This window comes from Haliaeetus albicilla, chromosome 14 (genome assembly GCF_947461875.1).
Source record: "Haliaeetus albicilla chromosome 14, bHalAlb1.1, whole genome shotgun sequence".
Taxonomy (NCBI): Eukaryota; Metazoa; Chordata; class Aves; order Accipitriformes; family Accipitridae; genus Haliaeetus; species Haliaeetus albicilla.
This window is the reverse complement of record NC_091496.1, coordinates 2844808-2870733: the sequence shown is the minus strand read 5'-3', so window position 1 is coordinate 2870733 and position 25926 is coordinate 2844808. Positions and strand designations below refer to the sequence as shown.

The 25926-nt window shown below is 38.1% G+C and overlaps 1 protein-coding gene across 2 annotated transcripts in view; it reads right to left on the bottom strand.

The window, feature by feature from the left end:
* Positions 1–25926, bottom strand: part of CHCHD3 (coiled-coil-helix-coiled-coil-helix domain containing 3) — a 155240-nt gene that overhangs the window by 41566 nt on the left and 87748 nt on the right. For both annotated transcript variants that reach the window (XM_069801535.1, XM_069801536.1), the window contains exon 5: positions 15005–15088. In XM_069801535.1, coding sequence (XP_069657636.1) covers positions 15005–15088 — 84 coding nt within the window. The remainder of the gene's footprint in view (positions 1–15004; positions 15089–25926) is intronic.

The window sequence follows — 25926 nt, the reverse complement described above, 5'->3', positions numbered from 1 at the left end:
GCTATTATAAGATCTGGAAACACCTTGTAGGATCTACATCACTGTAAGCTTACTGAATACTACAGTAGCTCTTTGCAATGCTGCATGTATTACTGTAATTATTTATTCATTCTCCAGAGGTAACAAGTGGTAAGATAAATTCTCTGAACGAGCAAGCTTCATTTTATAGTGCCAACTCAGAAAAATTTAGGAGGCACCTTCAGAGGTCATCTATTCCAAGGCCCTGGCTCAAATCAGGTCCAACTAGACCAACTTGCTCAGGACATTGTCCAGTTGAGTCTTAGAACACCTCCAAGGATGATTTCTCATTTGTATTAAGTCTGTGTCCTATGGATCATGCCACCAGGAATTGTATTTATGGTACCAGCACACTGAAGCTTTCTATTTACTCTATCTCCACTTTCATGCTATTTCATAAAGTCTGGACAAGAAGAGAAGTAAAATACTGCCAGTAAACTCAGAGCCACATGAAAATAGGTTCATGTGTTTGAAAGCTTGTTTTAATTACATCAGCTAGTCAAATAAAAAGACATCATCTGTCCCCTCAAATATTGTCAAAAACCCCTTGTTCTGTTAACCAGTGGTAAAACTCCCACTTCAAAAATATTCCACACATTTTATGGTACAAACACGCATAGCATTTTATACTTGATTTTCCCATATAAAACCACAGGTCTTGTAAGGATTTTTCAGGTTTTTATGAAGTTCTTTCAATTTTATAAGTATCTGTCAGTTCATGGCAACAATTCAAAGAAAAAAATTCATTGAAGTTTTCTGAATTTAGAAGAGTCGTTTTCTGCTTTTGAAAATGTGTTTAAAAAAACCCACAACTTCTTCATATTTTCTAACAAAAGGAAGTCCAACCTCCACTGCTATCTAATAATTCATCTTACCTATACACAGCAATATTTTGTTTTGCCCAGTTGAAAGCTTACTGAAATACTACTGCCTGCTCAGCCACAAGAGATTCTCAAGTCTTCAGCATTCTGCACATTCTTTTAAACATATAATTAAAGAAAGTTTCAAAAAATTAAGTGATAGTAGCAGCAGTAAATTCTTAAGAAGGAAGGAAGATCATGGAAGCTGTTTGAAATGTGCAACGAATAAAGTATGGTCTGTATTCGTTTCAAGGGGTGTGTTACGCTGGGAATGTGTTATTTGGTAGCATTAAGTCAAAAAAATAGTGTATCTATTCACTGGTATTAAAGGGGACAAACCAGCAAAGATATGAACAGTTTTTCCTATAAACACACCACATTGAACAGCTTCAACTACAGAAAACTATATCAATGTGTCTTGAGTAAGGACAAGTAGAGCTCCCGAGCGTCTGACACACAGGGTGGGAATGGCACCCCCGAAAAAGGGGCTCCTGGAGTCCTGATTTAAGACTGCGGCTCTTCTCTTATTCCAAAACACCTTTTCTTTTCTCCTTATGCTTTATTGAACAATACCTAGCTTCTAAAAAAGATCGTTTGGGCATGTTGCGCTGACTTCCAACGTTACCTACTGAATACAAAGCTTGCGCAACTGAAACCCAGTGGGAGGTGGGGATAAGAAAAAGCATTAAAATCTCCGTATTACTATGGTAATCACAAAAGCCACGCATACATCCAGCACCTAACTCTACTGTAAATCCCACAAAGTAGGGTTTGCTGAAAAATAATGCATGAGATATCATTCACTACAATCTAGAACAGTCTTTAATACATACTTTTGTGACTTGCATTATGCTATTTCAGTGCACTAAACAGCAATACATGTGCAACCCTATCACCACCTGATATGAAAAATAACAATTTGTTATCTTAAAAATGGAATCTGTTAAAAAAATGCAACTATGATGCACACATGCGCACTTTTAAAAGCCTGTTAGACAAGTTAAGCAAGAAATGAGTGCCTTCATGGTTGGATATATTTTGCTGAATAAAATGGTTAATACAAAAGATTGCATATTTTAACTCGCTTACTTCTCTAGAAAATAAATTGTGCGGTATCTGCTTCTATAGACTTTATCAGAGAATTCACTTTCAATATGATGTTTTGATGATTGCATTGTTCTTCCCTTGCTTGGAGAAACTGCGGCAATGAAAAAATGGTGAATTTTCTAAGATATGAAACAGAAGTAGGATTATCAAACAGATTTTCTGTTCAAACATTTACTCATTACTCAAAGGCAAAATTGCCATTTATTAAAAAAATAGAGGCACTTTCTATAACATAGGTCAAAATTCATTTATACCTGTAGAAAGCAATAATTACAATTCATATCACATTAACCACTGCCAAGCACTACTATGCTTCTACTTTTGAAAGCTGTAGGCTAGTGAGAATTAGCTACTGAAATGTGGAGCAAGTTTGGCACGAACAGACATTTGAGCTGGCATGAAGCAACAATTATCTGCAATGCTTTTAAAAATACATATGGTTTCAAACACCAAAAAAATACTCTGTATTATTGCTGCAATCTATTGGGAACAAGGAATGTCTTCTTTGGGCTTTATGTTTGATAAATATATAGACAAACAAGCACTAAATTTTGTTGCAGGAAAAAATCTTTAACTGGATTACAGTGGTACCAGATATGGAAAACACCGACATGTTATTAAGGGAAGACATTTTAAAAAATTGTAATTCTTTTCTGAGAATTAGACATATGTTTGAACTCCTCTGCTATGGTTCATTGGAACTTGCTTCCTAATTACTGCAGCTATGTTTTCGTGTTTTAGTGCGCATAAATACATATTCCTACATGATTATGGCCCACAGTAATGCAAACGGTTAAACTCTCTGACATGGGGAAAAAAAAAATGAAGATTTCAAAAGTGGCAGCAGAGTATCTACTCATTTCAAACACATGATTATCTTTCCATATTTCAAAAGGAAAGGCCTTTTGAGGCATAGAAATATGCATGTGAATAGAAACATATTGAAAAGTCTCAGCTTTCAGGTATAATGCTTTTCAGTTAGAAAGGCATAAGATGGGGGAACTTTCAATTCTCTCTGACACGCTTAAAGAGAGCTGAACACGCCACCAGGCTGGCATTATCATTTCTGTCCCCTCTCCCAGCTACTGATGGTTCACTACGGCTTTTGCTAAGCTGTGTCGATATCCCAGTTAAAAACTACAAGAGCAACAACGAGCCCCTGCGCAGCTGAGCTGGACCTGTTTCATACCGAGCACGTTACCAGACACAGAACCCATAAACAGGCTGAAAAACAGTTAGAATACAAAAGAGAAGAAACCTTCCCCTTGGAAGTACTAGTGTAAAAACAGCACATTAGTTTTCCAGGAAGGATCTCACAAATACAGAAACTCAATGCCGTCTATTTCATCCCTTTTGAAGGAATAGGGAGGCAGGGATTTTAAAGGAATCTGCGTAAATGCCCAAGACAAATTGGTTTTGCTCTCTTCAAAGCAAAAACTTGGCTGAAAAGAAGTTGTCACTAGGCTTGCCACCAAGTCCATTATACTGATTTTCTTTCTCCTCTCCTATTTTCCCCAGTTTTCTTCCTACAAACCCTCCTGGTCATCTTGAATTTGAGTTCCTTTTCCCAACTTTAAAGCTAGTACTTTAGTTTCTGGGGCGTTTCACAGAATACAGAAAAATACAGAATTTTGCATTTCTGTATTGTATTCTCAATACAAAAACCCCCAACTTTATTTAACCTTTCACTCCTTCTGCAGCGAAGCCCGGCCAAAGCTGAGATATGTGCCATGACTAATGTTATAAATAAATCTGGTACATCTGTCTTCCCCTCTCTGCAGTGGGCTTAAAATGCGGTCACATCCTAAGAGTTTGGTTCAACTCTTACTGTGGCCAGACTCTCCCCGATATTAAGAATATCGCCACTAAACACAACTGTTCCTGGGCAGGACTTGATCTCTTGCACATGAAGAGTGTAATAAAATGAGATGAGAAAGATGATATACCTATACCAGGACACAACAGAGAGGATTGATTTCCTCAAGCACGGTGTGAACAGTGTCCGTTTTACACAAAGCTTTCCCAAAACAAGCATTCTCTGTGCTTACTGTCTAGAAACAGAAACGAGGATTAAATCTGCTGCCCCTTTTCCCTACATGCACACGTACACAAATGGTGAACCATCAAAACCTCCCATGAAAAAGGCTGTGTCTGAATCGCAGCTTATTGTTCAGTGACCTAAAACAGCCTCACAAAATCCATCAGCTGCCAGATGTAAAGGGCCCGTCTCTAGCGCAGAGATTCAGCAGCTCCTCTGGGCTGAACAGAGCCCTCGCTCCCACCGAAGGCCAAGTTATTAAGAAATTGTTTGTCGACGTAGATTGGATTGATCATTTATTTCCCAAACTCCTTTTCCCATCATTTACTCATTATACGCCTCCTCCTGATGTAAGAGGACATTTATTAGCTTCTGCATTTATTGTGCTGGCAAATAGAAACATTCTGCAGCATTTCCTGGGGATTCTCTCATTTATCTATCAGTTACGGGACTGAAGTATTTTTAGGGGGAGAAAAAATTAAAATATCACTCAGACTGACAGCAGTGAAAATGAAGCTGGTATGTGCTTGGAAAGGCTATTTCAGCCTTTAGGTTTACAAGACTATTTACAAAAAAAGCGTGGCAACATTTCACATAAACATTCTTGCTTTATAATGAGAAAAATTACTAACTACTGCTTAGGCAGAAAAGGGACTGTTTTCATAGAATCAGAATATTAGAAACGTTTAGGTTGGAAAAGACCTTTAAGATCATCAAGTCCAGCTATTAAGCTAACACTGCCAAGTCCACCACTAAACCATGTCCCTGAGCAGAATACCTACTCGTCTTTTAAATACCTCCAGGGACAGTGACTCCACCACTTCCCTGGGCAGCCTGTTCCAATGCTTGACAACACCTTTGGTGAAGAAATTTTTCCTAATATCCAATCTAAACCTCCCCTGGTGCAACTTGAGGCCGTTTCCTCTCATCTTAGCACTTGTTACTTGGGAGCAGAGACCGACCCCCACCTGGCCACAACCTCCTTTCAGGTAGTTGCAGAGAGCGATCAGGTCTCCCCTCAGCCTCCTTTTCTCCAGGCTAAACAACCCCAGTTCCCTCAGCCGCTCCTCACAAGACTTGTGCTCCAGACCCTCCACCGGCTTCATTGCCCTTCTCTGGACACGCTCCAGCACCTCAGGGTCTTGTCGTGAGGGGCCCAAAACTGAACACAGGACTCGAGGTGCGGCCTCACCAGTGCCCAGTACAGGGGGACGATCCCTGCCCTGCTCCTGCTGGCCACACTATTTCTGACACAAGCCAGGATGCCGTTGGCCTTCTTGGCCACCTGGGCTCACCGCCGGCTCACGTTCAGCCGGCTGTCGACCAGCACCCCCAGGTCCTTTTCCAGCCCCTCTTCCCCAAGCCCGTAGCGCTGCACGGGGTTGTTGTGACCCAAGGGCAGGACCCGGCACTCGGCCTTGTTGAACCTCATACAACGGCCTCGGGCCATCGACCCAGCCTGTCCAGGTCCCTCTGTAGAGCCTGCCTACCCTCCAGCAGGTCAACGCTCCCGCCCAACTTGGTGTCATTGTTTTAAAGAGAAAGGGAGCTCAGAGAATGTTTTAATGCACATAATGCCATTGTTTAAATGGAGAGTATACTTAGGTACTTCTTGGTTTTAATTGCAACTGTGCAAAGGAAAAAGAACAGAAAACAAGTGAAAACAGGGACTGGTTTGTACTCCACTTTTTTACATCCAATGCTCAGCTTGCCCAAAAGTAAAAATGGGCAATTCAAAGAAAGTACGTATATATTAAAAAGATAAACATGTTTAAGGGAAAATATTTCTATCAGATTCCCAGGAGACTGAACGAGACTAAAGGATTATTCCTGTGGAATTATTCCAAAAATAATATAACTAGTAAAATCTCTAGAAGGTATCCTAAAAATTCAGTATTTCACTTCCCAGGTGGTTCAGTCTATAGTTGCAGTATTTTCTAAATATGTTACCTTGACAAAGAAATCCAAGCAAACTATCTCACTGAGTGTTGTTTTAATATAGTGTTAACTTAGTACAGTATTTGTTCCCAAACTTCAAATTCTGTAAAGGAAAGAGGGTGGGCGGAGGGAACAGACCTGGGTGAAATGAAAGCTGCTTACTCATTAACTACCCATATGTTAAAACATTTTGCCATATCCTATGAAATGCGATAAACACTGCCTTTTAACATTCAAATGACAAATTTCTTCGGTTTGTTCCATTTTGCCTATTAAAAAAATTTTTCTCTAATGATACTTTTCTTTACTCCTCAAGAAGGGGAAGGGGAAAAGCGCAGCTGAAACTATAAACGAAAACAGATGCAGACACAATCACTAAGGGTGACTTAGGCAACGCTGACATGTTTATGTTTAACTGTATCCATCCGCTAATTTGTATTCATAAAAGTGAGCGGTGCTGGATGAACAACCTGCTTAGCCTCATTAGGATCCAGCACGTGTTTTTGCGGGACAGCCGTCCCACAGGAGAGACGCGCTTGCTCCCACGCCGCACACGCAGTCAAGTCCCGCTCGCTGTGATTTCCAGTCCTTCCAACAGACGAGGCAAGTAACGGCAGAGGAAAGGCTTTATCCAGCTCTCCTGACAACATGATTTCGGACACGGGAATAAAGAAGAGGGAGAGCGAAGGAGCTGCCCAACATGCTGGGGTTTGACTGCTTTGTTTTCCAGTATCGCCTCATATGTTCCCACTCCCATCACAGTTTATCTTCATCTGTATATTTTATTCATAGGAAGAACAAGTATATGTGTTCAGGCTTCACAAGCACCAAGATTCACGTGACGTTAACACACACTGAAGCACCCTCAGAGAAAAATAATGATTAGCAATGACCAGTTATCATGGGACCGTAAATAAATTCCTATTCTTAAAGTACAGTAGGAGGCCAGTAAACGCTGTAATCCAGAGTGGTGATAATTGTATAACTGAGGAAAAGTTAAGAAAAAAAATACAATTCAAGCAGTGAAGACTTAAAAGCTGCAGGAACAGAAATGGGTTTTTGAAAGAAATCATCTTTACAGAGCTACATGATAGCTGGATAAACACAAAGCACTATATAAATAGCCAATTCCTGAAAAATATTATTTCCCTGTTTCTTGGGTCAGTAAATCCCCTATTAACTACCAAAATCTCTAAGAGTTTGAATTTTAGAGGGTTTGAGCATCCTCATTTCCAATCAAAGTCTATCCCACCTCTCTAAGCATACCTCTCCATAACACAGACAGTGCAACCACACCTCAAAAAACCGCCTTCTCCCACACTTGAGGAAATGTCAGTGCCAAAACTCTCTAGGAAATGACACTGGGGAACCCTGTAGGCACAGAAAGAGACTTTGGGATGAGTTTAAAACAGCATTTTAGGCCAAAAAGCATAATGAAATATAGCAGGAAGAGTGGAGGGAAAATATCAGAGTCAATTCTGGCCAGTGATGCAAGGAAAATATAGTAAACCAGAAGCTACTGAGGAAAATAAAGTCCTAAGAACGATGATAGGTTAAAGAGAGATACTAATGGAGATAAAATAAAGGAAAAAAAAAAACCATAACTGCATTACAAAAAGCAGAACATATTTGAAAAGTCTTGAAAGATCACATAAACGCATCCCTGCCGCAGGACTCTAAGTTATTAGTTTGCATCCAGTATACCATTATCCCTAGGTCTTCTGCAAATTCTTAGAAAACAAAAACATGGAATTATTCATCTTTTGCCCCAAACTAAAACTACTTAAAATCAAAAACCATCCCAAACCATGGTTTTGCACATATTGGATAAATAAAAAAAGGATTGCAAACAACCTATATGAAACTAGCGGTTACATGTTAAAAGTTACCAAGCATCTTCCAGCACAGGGGAAAAAAGCCTGGAATATTAGTTATCGCACTTCTTTTGGTCTCCATTTATATAAAGATACACATACAGAATGGAAAAATAATCTATAAACAAACATTTTGAGAAACATCAATACCTACTATTCAGCGTGGAACAACTCCTTATTTTGTTATTAAGCGGCATTTCAGAATTGCTATTGATTGGATATGTGATAGTGAAAGATGAGCCTGAAACAGGTATTTTTAATGGGAAAATGTCTCAGAAGAAAACACCATGCATATTTGGTGGGCTTAGGGGAAAAAAAAATTACACAGGTGAGGTGTGTATTTAATAACAAACATCCTAGCTACTTATTCATAAATGGTAAATAAGATAATGAGCAGAAAAAAATAAAATCAAGGCTTAAAAACAATCGTTCAGAGTAATGATTGTGGCTCAGCAAGATATGGAGGTAGCGCATTAATGCAGTGCTACAGTCAGAAGGCTACAGCTCAGTCTGTCTTTGTCAATCAGGTTGAGGTTTCAGATATTGTAATTGGTAGCAAGTTTCCTAATCTCAACCTGCCAGGCAAGAAGCATTCAACAAAAGCTCTATCCCCAAAATATAATGAAATTTGAAGAGAGAAATTTTCTAATATTGGCAACATGAAGCAAGATCACAGGTTGGGTTGACAGCTTTATTATGCTAAACTGACAAAAACATTACGCTCTGGTCAGTACTAAAAAGACTGGTTTTCATGAGCAGTATGGAAATACAAAGCACTGGGAAACTCTGATGAACTCCTACTTTTATCTCTTTGGTGCAGCATATGAGCTCAGACACAGAATAGTCTCCTGGCCCAAGCACAAAATGAGAAATTAATATATCTTGATTTTATACTCAGGTCTCCTGCTGCACTGATTTGGGGAAAACTGCAAGAACCTGCTGTCGCAGCTGAATATCCATTTGAAAAATAAAAAAAACACCAATAACTTCACAGAAATAATACAATTCATTAACAACTACATGATACGATAGACAGCAGAATTTGTCAAATGGAAGACATAATATATTTTATTGCTTCTATCTGAAAAGTGTTTGGAAATAGCATTAATGTATTGATATATGGGGGGGGGGATGTATATTTGATATGGGGGGGGAGAGAGAGAGAAATAGATAGCCAGCAAGACAGAAACAAGAAAAAAAAAACCACTGAGAACATCTCATAAAAATAGAAGGGGGTAGGAATGATGAAACTTTTTTCTTTCAAACCATGGATATTTAGAGACTTCTGCTATAATGACTGGTTAAAATTCAAAGTTATTGTTAAGTAATACAACACTGGCATACTCACTTAGAATTCAAAGAGAAGGAAGGTCTACAAACTGCCATTCAGCCAGTCTTTGCTGAAGTACAGGACTTTGGTTAGGTCAAAGACAAACACAGGCATTACTGGAAGCACCAGTTTAAACAGCAGAAGAAAGAAAAGGACCAAGCATTTTTAGCTGTACCACATTTACCAAATTCACCTCTCCAGACAGAGGACTATGAAGCATCTCCATAGTGGCAAACTGGAGAAACTCTGAAAGCTGGGGAAGTTATAAGAGAGTCCTTTATAGACCATGTTCACAAAAAAAGATGTCGGCAGTATACATTAAAGCTACTACCAAAAGGTTGCTTTACTCATCCATGGTAAGAAAGATGCAACATATAACACAAATGTAGAACACAGTGACTATTCCTGTTGCTATACATTATGTTTAGAACAGAAATCTATATGAGCAGTATTTTGTATACAATGGGCAATTTGGAAAAACCTACCAATATTACATGTGCCCAACAAAGCAAGCACACGTTGCGCTTAATCAACAAGGACAACTTAGCAAGTCTGTCAGCTCTGTGCTAGAGCTAATTCCATTTCTTCACGGGAACAATGCCAAAAGGTTTGCAGAGCTTTCCCTGTGTTTCCCCTAAGTACTCAGTACATAATAGTATCACCAGCCAAAACCATTTCTTACTTGGCTGGATCCAGCCTCAAGTCTTAAAATGCTGTACGTACATCACTGCTATTTGATTTTGAAAGACACGAAAGAATGCAGTACAAATGTGTGGAGAGTAAACATGTTTGCTCTAGTGAGTACAAACTTCTAAACACAAGAGGTGAGAGCAGAATCATCCTCTAGTTATGAAATTCTTGCTGATACAGTCATGCAAGATCAAAGAAAATAAACAGACTGATAACTTAAAACAAACAGAAACAAAAATCTTTAAACTGCTAAAATACGGTGTAGGGATAAAAATGTTTGTAGTTATTATACTGCTTTATAAGAGTCCCCCTCTGTTATCTACATCTTGCAAACTACAGTTTACAAAAAATATAACAAACAGATTCTGATTATTTAGTTGTTGAGATTTGAAAAGGCAAACAAGACTCTGAAGCATCTGAACAAATGTGGAACTCGCATTGTTTGCATCTTAGCACTTATGTTCATTATAAACACCTACAAAAAGCCAATACTTGGCTGTGAAGCTGAACTGTATATCATCTCCTTTTCTGAGCACTGGGGCTATCACTGCAAAGCATGTTGTCCATTCTAAGCCTTGAATAGAAAAAAGGAAGAGATCATTAAATTATAATTTCCCCACACAATTGGTATAAGCATTTCCTACCAACAGGATTAGTATGAACGCAAGATCCCAGAATAAAGCTGCTCAGCAGTGAGGATGGCAGTTTAGTGTCTAGTAAATTTGATTTCTCTGAAAATCCTGACACATCATAATAGCAAAATCCTATTTACTGTAGCAAGCAGGATGGATAATACTATTTAACACCTGGTATAGTATGTGCCATCAGCTCACAGCTTTGTGCTCTGTGTGCTCATCTTACCTTAAGGTTAATGCTCCTTGACAGCCTACATGGTAAGTAGAATCCCCAAATTAAGTGTCGAACCTACAATTTGCAAATCCTTCCTCAAAATTTAAGTCATGAAAAAATGGATGCAGATAAGAGGATCACATTTCCAGAACTTATGTCTATATTCTCAAGGCTCTGATCTGGCTGTAAGCCCTGTACGGTGCAGGAGTCTCCCTGCACAAAGGCCTCTAAAGTCAGCAACGACATGCACAGAAATTATAGAATCGGCCAGGAAGAACTATCAGGGCAGTAACTTGTTGACTGCTAAATCTGCAGCGTATTTAATATAATGCTGAAACCTCCAAATGCTAACAGAATAATTGTATTACCTTATGCCATATGCGTATTCGCATGCATACTACTCAATACTTAAAGTATTTCTAGGAAACTCACAAGCATAGAAACTTCGCTCGAGTGAGAAATATCCTGATTAATATGGGGATACATATCTTGCTCATTTACACTGATAAACTAAATAGTTGTGTCATACAGCAGTGTATTAAAATTAATTTCCTTCTGCTCCTATGACTAGGGGCATGGTTCTCGTAATGATGCATAGTAGTATTATGAAGCAGTGTAACATGAAAACAGGGGGATTTGCTGAAGGAAATTTGAACTAGGGAGAGTTGCATCATTCTCAAAGCGACAGAAGCACCCACAGATACCCCTCATTGTGAGTGTCTGCATGATGCCAAAACTATAAGCAGAATCGAGAGAGGATCTAGTCACGTTTCCTACGCAGCGAAAATATTCTAAAGCAAAAGCAACTGGATGAAGGAACAACAGGGTGTCCGCTGTGTAGACAAAATTAATGCAACTGTTGATGTTGACTGGAACCTACACATCACAGCGACATTCGAGATGCAATGATGGTTACGAAGCCTACAGCCATGGGGCTTGGAGTTGACAGTGAAAGCGGTGGCACAATGGAAGGATGATGGACGTGGAGGAGCTGAACAGCGCTACGATGAATGCGACGGCACAGAAGTGTGTGACTGCGCGTGGGGATGCACGCATGAGACAACGTTAGAGAAAGAGGCCAGAGGATTGTTCTTCGAGCCAGCAACCTGCTCCACCTGCCTGAGATGTTAGTTTTCCTTTTTCTTGCTTTGCTATTTTAAAAGACAAATCAAATGGTTTAAAATACCACTAACACCACCTTATTACAGTAAGTAAATTAGACAACGTACACTACACACATGTCAATGATTTGAATACTGCTGTCTCTGGGGTTTTTTGCTGTAGTCAAGAAGCACTATCAGCCTGTAAGCAGACAGTAAAAAACACTGACAAATTTTTCTCAAAGGTTAATGTGCGAACTCTTAAATAACAGCTTTACATCCTAGTCAGATATACAGTTTGAGAAAGTTATTCTTTAACTCCTTTGTTAAACTATCTCATTTTGCTTTGCTGCTGTGGAGCATGTAATAACTCATAGCTTATGTGCTATCTTTGACCTAAAAACACTGGCAGCTGTTAGGGGAATCGCTGGGTTTTTGGAAAGTATCAAAAGGTTTTTAGCACATAAACCAAATTTATGAACAGATATTGCCCTAGAGAATAGAATTGTTTATGTTTTAGTATCACAGCTGTCACTGGTGCACAGTTATTTTGTCCTGTATTAATCCCCTGAAAAGGTTGAGCATCTTCACTCAGTCACTGAAATATTTTATAATTGACAGACTTCATCTGGCACTGAATATGTATAATAATTTTCTCCATAAGGAGCACACTGTGCTGACACTAATCTGTTCAGTTGTCGTCTCCCTTTATTATCAATGTCTGCATTGTTTTTTCAGCAGCATTGAAGAACACAAATACGAAGCTTCTAATTGAAAAAGCTAAGTAATCAAAAAGCCAATTAATCATACAGATGAGCTCTGACACTCAATGATGCAACAGACAGAAATACCACATACGCATAACTGCAGTATTTTTAAAGTGTGCTTATTTGATGTAAGAATGATCTGAGAATGTAATTAGCATTCTTTGTCACAGGTGACAGACTCATTCCACATTTCTTCATACTGACATTACTTGTCTGAGCTCCACTTGCTCCACTCCCACCTTACCTCCTGTTCTGATCTCTTCTCTGCTGAACAGCCCATACTCCGACTTTGTGTACTTTTCACTGAAATTAGGACAAGTTTAGGAACAAATAAGCAGCCTATTATTGTGCTCTGTAATTTCCAGAATGTTAGGCCGTTCCAGACCTTCCTTTTTTCTTAAAGCTCTATTTCCATCCCAATGCTCAAAAATCACCAATACAGAATCTCACAAATGACCTTAATAACGGCTGCAGGCACCAGCCTCAGTGAAGCTGAGATTGCAGGAGACATGACCTCTCTGCTTTTGCAGGTTTTCATTCTGTAATCTCCACATCTCTGAAAAAGTTCAAAGTCAGATTTGGAGCAGAGTTCACCTCCTTTCAGAGCTCAAATAACTCTTTTTTGTGTGGAAGAGATATGCACACGTACTTTGAAAACAAACCGGATGACAACTTGGCAAAGCAAAGGTCCCTTAGCTTACAAATAAAAAGTCAGAATGAGAAGACAAGCCTTAATATCATGACAGTTCCACTCTGAAGACAGAGCAAACATTGTCCATGGCATAAGACAGTCAATTCAGAACTGCCTGCTGTAGTCCTGGAGACTTCCAAGTCCAAGAAGAGAAAGCAAGAGGTGGCAGAGTTCACCTATTTCACATCACTTGGGGGACGATGCTTCAGTAGCACTCAAATACAGTTATTTAAACTTCATTATCTCACTTGCACACAACAGTGGTATGTTCACATGCATGTTAAAATGCGATTCCACATCAGAAGTCTTCACTTAACAGGAGCAAGCAAAGGCACTGTATCGGTGACCTACTTTAACATTAAAAATAACTAAGAATAAAATCTTATTTGCTGCACAGCACCTTAAAAAGGTAAAAGAAAAGCTTTCAAACAAAGATTCATGGTTTATCACACATCCTTCGCCATGAATCACTCCAGTACTACTTGCACCGTAACAATAAAATGGAAGGCCGATAAGTACGAGCAGAGGTACAACCAACCCATAAGAAGCCAGTTTGGATGAGATACTGCAGATGCTTTTTCCTCTAACACCAGCATTTGAGAGTAAGGAAGGTATTCTGTGGTTGTTTTTTTTTTTTTTGTGAAGGATCTTAGTTTTTAACTGTTTAAATAATGCACTATTTTAGAATCATTAAACTAATGATTATCACCCTTTCAAACTATTTTTCATTGCCAAGAACATGACTTCATTAATGTCCTCTTCAAAAAGGCAGGAGAAAACACTGAGACAGTATCTGATATGCCCTCTATTTAAAATATTCATTAAGACCAATTATATACACTCATAATTCATGCAACGTGCTCTTCTTCCTAACCCATAAAAACAAGGGGTTTTCTTCTATTATGTTAAGCTGCATAAATAAATATGTATCTTGTTAATATCATTTTCAAAACTAACTAAAAAAAATCCAAATTAATCAACAATAGGTAGACTCAGGAAGAAGGCAGAGGGGGAAAGGAGGCAAATGTATTCAGGCTGAAGGTTACAACCAGCTTGGGATCTAGAAAATGATGACAGCAGTAATTATTTGAAATTAACATCCTATAAAATAATACCCTATAAAGAATAGGAATGTTAATAGCAATATGTTAGAACATTGTAAGCACATCACACAGCTTACCAAACTGTTCTGTACAGTTTAGTTTCAAATCTACTGTGAAAAAAAGACAGAGAAGTGCTTTTTGCACATGGCATAAACAACTTGTAATTATCATTAAACTCTCCAGGTACTGGTGGCTTTTGGAGAAACCACTGACTCCACCCAGAGAAAGCAACTCTGGACCTCAACAAAAGCAGAAATTCAGTATATATCTGCACGCTTCACATGCAATTTTAAGACTGCTTGGTGATACTCACTCACTCACACTGGCTCTTCATCAGTGCTGGTATAAAAGTAACCTCATTCGGATTATTTCTCTGTATGTAATTACTGTGACAGATGAAATCTCATTGCAAATGTGACAACTCAGTTAGTAAAGAAAACAATATTCTCAACATTAAAGCCTCCATCTTGTCAATATTAAGCCAGAAACAGTAGCAGTTAATACCAAAAAACCCCTCTGGCCACAGTTTTAATCTTTATCTCCTTAGAAAAGTCATCTTGTTTAACAGTAAAACATAACCAGAAAGTCAGCAGCAGAAATGAACAGAAAACTCTTCATTAAAAGGGAAAGAAGGCTTACCCTTTCTTCCAGTCGAGCCAGCTGCTCTTTGTAGTAGGCATCATGTTTCTTCAGTTCTCTGTCTTTCTCTTCCAGCTGCTTGGCCTAAAAAAAGAAATAGAAAGATAAAACCAGATCAAGAAAGAGCCTCACTTGCAAAGCAAAACATCTACTATAAATTGTACCAGTAAGGAATATACAGCGATTGAGAACTGCAGTCTATTAGTTTTTGCCAAACAGTACATTAATAAGATGATGATTGCTGCATTGAAAATGTAAAGAGACTGTCTATTGTACTGGGTTTTTTCCTTCCCTCCTCAACAGCTGTGCCATAGTTTGCCCAAATGTATCTGGAAACGTCATGAAGACAGAACCAAGCATACCATGCTGAGACGAATTTTTTTTTTTTTTTTTTAAATTAACTTTGCAGATCACTTCTGAACTTACGGAAACTTGCTCAAGCTATCGAAAAAAAATATATGCCGACCCTGAATATTTAACTTAATTTGTTAACTAAGTGGACATTTTGACATGAGAAAAGCTGAACTTGCATCCACATGTTTGTAGGCAGTGGTAAAAAGAATTTTTTTGAAGTAGCTGTTTTTTCTTTAAAACCCCAACTGAGGAATACATTTAGCATGTGCTTAATTCTAAACACATGAACATTTGGAAAGAACCAAATGCCTACATATTTGCAAAAGCAGATCTAAAAAGTACATCTAAAACTATGCTGTCCTCTTTAATTAGTAATCATTCCTCTGGAAACTCCTGTACTGGTTGAAGTATCCAACTAAGTAAGCTGAAAGCCTTTACTGTAGGATCACTCCCATGTCTAGTAACTTGAAATAATACACAATAATTTTGAACATCTACATTTGAATACTAATACGACTTGAGTATTTGTTTAAGAGACACTGCTCCCAGCACTACTGAGCAAGTTGACTTTTTTTTGGCTTTTCATCTGTAGTATGTACCAATATCTAGCATTAAGAGGACTCAGTAAGAATTATAAAATACATTAAAAGAGCACATGTGCACACAGAATACATACAAAGCTGTAAGTCCTCCAGAAGACATACTAGGCAAGTGATTGTTAACAAGCTATGGAGGATTTAATGCCTAAATTATCAGCACAAATTCATTCCAGGCTCATAATGTTTTAATAATAAAATATCTTCAGTGACTAATAATTAACTACCAGTGTTCATTACCACAACTGTCTATTCAACATTGTCATTTACCTCTAACATGTTATTTTCACCCAGGTACTGACACTGCAAAGTCAACTGCAAAAAGTTCCTATTTTAGCAGCATCATGTAAAATGGTAAAGTGTTGTACTCTTACTACTAAAGAGGGAATCTCCAGGTCATGCTCATAGAAGCATGTCAGAAAACTTATACCACATATTCTGCTATACTTGTGTAGATACAGCACTTAATTCTCTTTGTCAAGATGAGGTCTGTTTTTTGGCATAAAATAAACACTTTGGATTTTTGGTTGTTCCTCACTTAACTACTTACCTTTTTTTCTATATCCTGAAGCATGTAAAAAAATCAAAAAGTCAAATTAAAATTATTATTATAATGGTAAGTAGAAAGAATTTTTTTTTTTAAAAAAAGGCACACGTCAGGCATATCTGTAATCTAGAACAATGCAGAAAACTACTTGGAAGTTGGGTTTTTTAATGCAACTTCTCCAAAAATACCCCTGCTCATCCAAAAAGCACACAGGCAAATTTTAATTCTACTTGGATAAACCAAACCTTGCTCCCTGCCAACCACCCCATCTTCAGTATAGTGCCACGGAGCACATGCTACAGCCTTGTCCATCACCACTTAAATCAGCCTTTATTCACTAATTACAGGTTTTTCCAAAGCTGATTACACTAAATATTCTACGGCCTAACTACCATGCTTTGTACAGATCACGGTTTTGCTTTTTCCAGATAATCCCTGTATGACCTCCCAAACCTGGTGGTTATAGAAACAGCTGGAAATTCATCCCAGGTTGTGCCTCCCCAAACCCATTCTCTCCCAGATATCTAATACAATGCTTAAGAACATTATCATAGTAACCAATACATGAATATTTTACATTTAACAGCCTCATGATCCCTGAAATATTTGCGAACTCAAGAACATTCCTTCTGTGCAAGTGGAGTTAAATAGGCCAGTGACAAAGAACACGTAAAATTAATGTTCCATAATGCTCATGAGAACTCAGTTAAGTTTTAGTTCTTACAATTCAGTAGTGTTTCACATGAGCCTATCGATGACCTGAAACCAAGCAGCAAAACTGACTTTGGAAAGATAGTAAGATATAATAAAACCCATGCAAGAGCATCATGACTTAATTCACTCGCCCCATTACTGACAATTCACACGGGCAGAAATTTTCAGGGTGTAAAAACACAGCAGGTCAAGGGCACACTAATGATGGAGGAGACAAAACCCATCCTCTCCTCTGGGTCCAGCTTAGTTTAAATTCTTTTCATCTGTGTCTTGCTTGCTGATCAAATACCATCCAAAAAAAGAGAAATGGATTTGTTTAACGGTATCTGATCACCAAATTTATATATATGAAAGACAGTATGAGTAGGGGAATGCAAATACATTTCTTCCAAGTATATCCATCTGAATGCAAGTTTTTGCCCTGGAAAGTTCATTTTGTCCTGGAAAGTTTGTTAGTTTTTTGGGTTGATTTTGGGGCTTGGTTCCCTGCCCCCCAAGATAATTAGTGATCAAACCAGCTGGATTTTACTGCACTAAAGATATGGGGGCCAAGAAGTGAAATATAGTCACGTTGCTTATTGCCCTGATCCTATCAAAGTTTTTATATCACTGATAAAGTAGAAATATTAGATTATAAGAAAACTAAATAATACATTTATCCAAAGGTCTGGTTCCCTATAGTGTGAAAGTAACTGGCCAATTTGGTAGGCCAGTAAGAAACTCAGAAAAAAAAAAAGTTTCTCCCATATAGCTACCACCCCTGGCATTTGTACAGTAACACACACTCAGCAAAGTTTAAAATAAATAAATTAATAATTTTTTTAAAAAAATCATATTCATTTATACAGGAGACAATATAAATATGCCCACAGAAGAGAATTCACTGCAGAAATAAAAACCTGCAAGGTAATATTATATTTATGGGGCCTCAGCAACATGATCCCAGTGAATATCAATTAGCCGTAACAAAATAATTAACAGTAGCCATGTATTCAATTAGCTGAATGTTGCACTTTAGTTGTAAATGAGATATTGGAACAGGTTCATTACTTCTTCACAAAGTAACTCTAATAAACAAAGCATTTGCTTGGGTGTTATTTAGAAAACAGCTTCAGAAGGTCACCTTTAAGGGACAGCCCATCTTCCCAAGACTACCCAAAATTAAAATCCAAAAAGAGACCACTAATATTAAATACAGGTTCTTCAGAATCACTAGGAAGTTGGACCAAGATTTAAAGGTCAACCTAGATTTCATTTTCAAAAGTAGTGCCTGGATTTAGCACAGCACTGGTATAAGCTTCCATCACCGGAGAAAGAGAGATCTACAAAAAAATTCCCGTGCATCGCCTCGGCCGTGGGCGCAGGGACACTTGCGGAGCGGTCCCATGCCGAAGCCAAACCCTGCTCGTGCTGGACACCACATACACATTCATTTTGTCCTTTGTAAGGTAGAGCAGAGCAAATAAACAGCTGACTGAAAACGTATGTTTAATAATTATCTTTAAAAAATAAAGAAAGGAATCCAGATAGCTGGATACAGCAAGGTTCGAGGTGTGGGCAGTCTATAATTGCTACTCTTCAAAGGGTCGCAGGGGATAAACCGTTATCAGGCAGTTTAGGAGAAGTCTGTAGGCAGATTTCAAACAGCTCTTAAAGCACTCGGCAGTCCCAGGCTTACAGCTGCCCCTCGGTGCAGACTTTGAGCTCCACATTCATTAACATCCACCAAGTTTACAGCAGAACACCGCTGAGGTGGCTTCGGTTTGCATTTTTCTGGCAAAGAAGAATAATCTGCTTCAAAGTAAGAGTTCAGTTTGACACTCATTTTGTAAATCGTTGTCAGCCATCCGAAAGCGCTCTGCCTAGGTCTCGCCAAGCTGCTTCATGGTCATGTCCTCATCACCCCACGAAAAACGTCAGAGGACGGGGTAAGTGGACAACCAAGGGACAGGCTCTCCCAAACCACACTCAAGCTGCGAGCGAGACCAGGCATCGGGGGCTGGAAGAGCACCCCGTCACAACGGCTTTACAAGGCTAAGCATTTCGTTTGACAAATCCCCTAACTAGAGCAATGAGGGCTTTTCTCATGGGAAAGGTCACATGAAATATCTACAGGCCTTCAGGCGAGCCCGTGTACTTTGAAGAAAAGGTTAATGGATTATATAGGCAAAAGAAAGCGGCAGCAGAGGGCTGGCCTTCAGCAGCTCCAGCAGCACGACCATCTCGCAGGAGAACCGCTGGCAGGTCAGGATGAATGTGACGCACCAGTACTACGAGAGAGCGGATCTCAAAAAATGATCTTTCACCATGACGTTGCTGGAGATTTTCCGTTTGTTTTGCACCTTGAGGTAGGCTGGATGAGCACATCTGTAGGTTAAAGCGGGGTGTGAATTCATGAGCTCGTTGATACCAACGTCACGTGGGCACAGAATATGTCACGTTGTAAAACAGTTGTTCAGCATTTGATGTCCACTAAATTGCTTTGCCCAGAAACCCTTTTGCAGTGGACTACATTCGCCCATCACATATAGCCCTGTGCATGCGCGTTTGCACGTTGATAAAATCAGATGAAAAAGGGTTGTTACTTGTATACTTTATTATGGTCAGCAAAACTACAATCTTCATTCACTGCATATAGTGTCCCAATAAAAATGATGCTCGGTTTCCACATTTAATATATGCTGGATTGCAACAGTTTTAAATTTTAACCTTCTGTTTCAACATATTAATACACACATCAGTCTGAATGGGCAATAGGAGTAACTTATGGATATTCTTAGGAAAATATGCTTCTCCCCCCCCCCCCCCCCCAAGTAATTTCTTTTTGAAGCTAGCGCTGTTCACAAAATCATTCCTAACCACAAAAAATGATCCAGACATATCACTTAAAAAAAAAAAACCAACCCTAGGTTAATTTCCACTTGTAAAGGTAGAGAATAGTTATGAATTACAAACAGCACCAACAACAATGCATCATAAAACATATTCTTTGACAACTGTAATTAAAACAAGCTTTTGTAATTACTAGTAAATGTGCTACAGTACATTTTCTAAAAATAATGAAGTCCTAAAAGAATCAGTAGTGCAGATAAAAAAGATCACATTCAGAGGCGGCTAATGGAGAAAATGAAAAAAATTGAATTTACAAACAAGTTACGATCTAGTCTTTACAGAACATGTGACATGAAGCTTCATTTACTAAATCTAGTTATAGACCAAAGGAGAAAAAAAACACAAAAAGAGTTATGGATTCCAATTTCTAATGTAAGCCACAGGAACATGCAACTGAAATGCAGAGGAACATTGCTCTCCGCAAAGACCTACGTTCGTTGATGTTCTTGTCCCAACAAGAAGAGCTCCAATAACAAGTTAGAAGTAAAAAGCTGAACAAGGAAAATGTGGGACACCTGCTGAAGGAGGTGGATGATTTAGGGAGAGTAGACACATATAGCTGAGATACTCAAAGGGAACTCAGGAGGTCATGTAGTTCCTGCTCAAAACAGGGTCAACTAAGGGACCTGGTACCTCAAGGCCGTATCCATCTGGGGTTTGAAAACCTCCAGGCATGGAGACTGACCAACCTCTACGGAGCCTTCTTCATCAGCAAGGTCTCCCAGGCTGTATGTGTAGAGACAGGGTTCAAGGTGGAGAAGCAGTAACAGCAGTAGATAAGTACTGAGTCATTAGTCACTTGAGAGGACTCCAGGTCCTTTCCAGCCTGACTTACTTTATGATCCTGCCCCCAAAACAAGAATCACACAATTGTACCAAGCTACTATGAAATGAGCAATATGAGTACTAAAGAAAAGCTGCACTTAGCACCAAACTCCGCTCCTCACTGGGTGAACCATCTGGTTTGTTCAGTTTGAAATCAACAGATTCTGAAGATTTTATTTTCTTGAAAATAACAATTAAAATACATTCATGACTATTATATTCATTAGCAATATGCTGAAAAACCTTCTGTTTCCATCCAATCATAGTTCAAAGAAAAAAGAGATGCTAAACAAATCTGTATTACATATATGCATGTCAATGGGAATAAAAGAAAGGCATGACTTATTTCTGAAACTGTGTACATGCTTTTCATTTAACTAACACAGTCCAAAAAGATCAAACATTTTAAAGACTATCTGTACTGCTGCCAGGTATTTGTAGCAATTCAAATAATGTCTATAACCATTTCTGACAGCTTCTGATGTTTCAGTCTTATGTCAAATATGCACAGTTTTCCAGTAATCTTAAAGAAGCATAGACTGCTCCGTCTGAGCCAAAGTGGATTTCTCTATATAAAAATGGAGCAAGAGAACTATTATCCTGTAAAATTCAGGAAAAACAACTGCTAGTAAACTGATTTAGGATTACGTTCTACTTCCATCTTTGTTGCTATACCGCTTTTCTAGTAAGTCATAAACATTTGTGTCCTTTTTTACTGTGTTCAGAATTGATCTAATGATAATTTTACAGAAGTACTTTGAAATTCCTGGATGAAATGAACAACAGAAAGATAAAGAAAAGGTATTAGTTAGCACTGTGAGCCAATGTTTGATGTACTTTAAAACAATACATCATGTAAAACAAAGGAAAACATGAGGAACCACAACCCTTCCAGAAGGTGTTCTCACTCCAGATCACCACTGAAGTCCAAAAACAAGTCAGTAAGAAGAAACTTGCACCTCAGTTGCCCGATACCTAAATATTCAGACCAGAGAAAATTTTGAAATCTTCTAAACTTTTTATCAGGAATCCAGCATCATTTGTCAACACTTTGGTATTATATTATTATATTTTTAAAAGCCACAACTTATTTCTTTCGCCTTGTAAACTGAAGATTCAGTAGACTGAAGATAAACAGTGAAATAATTCTTATAGATGCTGCACTAATATAAGCAATGAAAACTCAACATCACATTGAAGCGCACTTCAAAGTCAATCTCATCTGAAATCCCATAGAAAACTTAATGTATCCTCTGTTTATTAGAGGTCTAGCAGTGTCAGGGACTGCACATTCTCCAATGTTATTTTCCATCTGCAAATACCCTACTTCTTGTATCAAATGATCAAAACTATACATGAATTGATATAATTTCCTTCCAACACAAGCTGCATCATTGGAACTGGCTGCTCAATCTGTTATCCTGGTAACCAATTTCCACTAAAGGCAAAAAATGATGAAGCCCAAGTAGGTAAATCCACTTTTGAATACAAAATAAGAGTACATTTATTTCTTCTCAGCTATTCAGGTTATTGATTTCTGCTTAAGACACAAAACTGAATCACTTGTAACTACATCATGTGTTTCTCAATTTGAAAGATACAATATAAGCAGTACCTTCATTTCTGGATGTTCAAGAAGGCACTGCTTAAAAATACTTTTAAAACAATAGATTATCTGTATGGTTTTGGAAATTAGATCTTGTTAAATTGAACTCTTCACTTTAGTAATAAACAAACCATCAAAACTGATTGACTGTCTTTCAAATAATGCAGCCATACTGTTTACCATTACTCCAAAACAGAGAGATTTTCCTAATCAGCCTGATAAAAAACCAACTGCAAATAGTAGGTAATTTAAGACAGAAGGTGTAACTCGGCAACAAGCTAATCTTTTAAATAGGGCATATGAATTAACAGCAAAATATTTAGGTATTTAACCTCAGCATTGCCAAGGGAGTATCATTTTTGCCCATTTTGGGAACACTACAGCTTTCACAAAAGACCTCCCAACAAGATACACAAAAAATTGACACAGTAAAGAAAATATTTATAGCTAATTGGTATGTCACATACATCAAGGCTATACAAAAGTTAGCCCACTGAATAAGTCATTGCTTTAACTCTCCTGTTTCATTCTTTGCAACACTTTGATAACTCAGTTCAAGCAAATAATAGGATGTAGTTCTTGTCATTGTATCTCTAAAGCATTTAACTAAGTGAAAATCCTATGTGATAAGAAAAGTTACTATACCTGTTTAAATTATTAAATACAAACAAACATCCAGCAAAACTAGAAAGCAAAGCCTTCGCAGAATGGGGCGAAATGGCAGGAAGCATGTGTGGGGATACAGCAAGATTTAATGCTCCTTGTATTTTAATTAGCAAATTACAATGCTGGTCTTTCAGAATTTTCTTTTAAGTTTTAGCAACTTAGTCTGAAATAAACCCACAAGAGAATTACTGCCTTGAGCAGAGTACCTCTGAAAGGAGCTGGGATTGATTTATGTATTGATTATTGGGGAGCATCTTCCTTTTATATAATCCTATAACATGTGTCATTGAATTTCTGTGTCCAACTTCCATTCATTTCACTTTTATTTCTCTTCTCATTTGATTGCAGAGTCTCTAGGGCCCAGCCTGGAAACTCACTACACATCTGTGCAGTGTTTAACATAATTATACTTCAAGATCTGCTGGTGTTTGTATTATTCTAACAGAAATAAATAATATTCTAAGCACAGAAAATATACAAAATTGATGGAAAAAGCAGACTTAATACAAGACAGTAAGGGAGACAAACACTTGATTTTTGTAAAGACCATGCTGGAAAAACAAATGAAAATAATTCAAAAAAATTTTTTTAAGTCCTGCCCACTTCAGATGGCATATATCTGAGTGTGCTAGTAATTTGGGACTGAGCAACTAGAAAACCCCCAAACTTATAAATATCATTTCCTAATTGGAGGCAGGAAATATATTTAAGAGACGGTCTGATGCTAACATTTCTATTCCTTACTCCAACATCCTTGTCATGTAAATTTGTTGACATAACGTTTAGAGTGATTAACATCGCAGGGCAGAGACTGGCTGTTACAAAAACATGGTTCTACATTTTACGATATTTTTTTCTCGCAGTAGGAAAGAATAAAACAATTGTCTAATGGGATACTCAAAAATAATTCAACAATATCTTACACCAAAAAAAAAGTAAAGCAAATTAATCATAAAATCCAATTAAATGCTCAAAGGTTTAATAAAAATTACTGGATAGAAATGGCCAAAAAGGTCAAACCAGAGAAGATTATGTGGTCAATGTCCCACGTTTCAGGCAGGTTACAACTGAGATGACTTCAGTCATCTAGAGAAAGGGACACGTTGAGATGATCGCAACTGGAGACCTTAATTCATGGAGACCATGTAGAACATCACAAGAAGCTGTTTAAGTTACAAGGACCAAGCAGCCTGAAGACAGGCAGGATCCAATGAGGATGAATGGAAAAGTCTGGAAGCAAAAGCCTGCACCAGCCACATGAAGCATTTTGATTCTGATTGTAAAACCCCCAGAGAAAGACTTTATATTCCTGCAAGCAAGCCAATAAAAACTTGTCCCGTGCGTACCAATAGCTAAATAAAAACAGAAGGAGATTTATGAAGGAAAGGGAAAAGAGAAGACAGCACCGGACCAAAATTGCATTATTTGACATAGACTAAATAAACTCCCAGATCCTCCTAGAGCTCTGGTCACTACAGCCAAAAGCTTCAGAGAAGAAGACCAAAACCATCAGAAGTGCTTTGTGTATGTAGAAGGGTACATGATAGAGGTATACAAAATAATTAAATGTTCAGAGAAGGTGAGTCAGGCTCTCTTATTTACACCCTTCTCATAATACAAGACCGAGGAGATATTCAGTGAACAGTGAAATTGAAAAGCAACAAATTTGAAACCAATTAAATGCATAATTAACCTGCAGAACTCATTGCCACAAGTTATCAGTGAAGCTGATCGCTTAGCAAAATCCAAAAAAGTTTAGATGTTTGCATTAACTCTGAAAACATCCGCAGTTCTACCTATAAGGTAGCTGAGACTCTGGATTCCTTTGAGGACCATAAACCTCATCATTCTGACAACAACTAAAAAGACTGGAGTCTGTCACATGTGGATTAGAAGAGATTAGGAGGAAACTCCCTGTCCTTTTTGTACCACCTGTACGTTACAAAGTGCCTCCTGAGAACTACTTTGTTTCTTGTGGTGTATGACAAAAACCATTATTTGAGTCAAAAATTTCAGCTGCTTTCAGTCAGCTGCTGTGGCGCTGTATTTACATAACCAAGAAAGAAAAAAAAGCCTTAAATAAGCCTTGTCAACTTTTTTTTCCCCCACAATCAAGATGATAATTTATATAGGGATTACACAGATCCATAGAGAAAGCTTCAAGAAGCCTTCTCGCAGAACTGCCTCCATTTGTGTGTTGGTAACAGCTAAACAGTGTAAGGATGCAATGTTGAATGAAACTCAAGGTATAAACCAAAACAAAATATCTAATCAGCAGGGGAAAAAAAATAGCTAACAAGTAAATTTAAATACTGCTGAGACAGAAACCAGAATGCTGAACTGGTTCAAATGACTTGTGCAGAAAGAAAGACTGCAGAGTTCCTCTGCTCAGCGCTTTTCCTACCATTAGCCTTATTGTTCTTCAGACAGAGAAATCCATGCAGCAAAAAGCACAGTCTTCCAGTGTGAAGAAGAGAAAAAGTGCTGAGAAGCACACTGAAGACAAGGACAGCAAATCCATGCTACGAGTTTACCAAAGCAAACCAATACAGATGGCTCCTCTAGCCTCTCCCTTCCCATTTCTGCTCTCCCTCTTCTTCTCTTTACTTTCCCAAACAAACATAAAACCAGCAAATTGTCACAGCTATAACTTATGCTCTGCTTTGACACTGCAGCTGCTTGAATAACTATTAAAGGTGAGTAGAAAGTAGGACTGTAATTT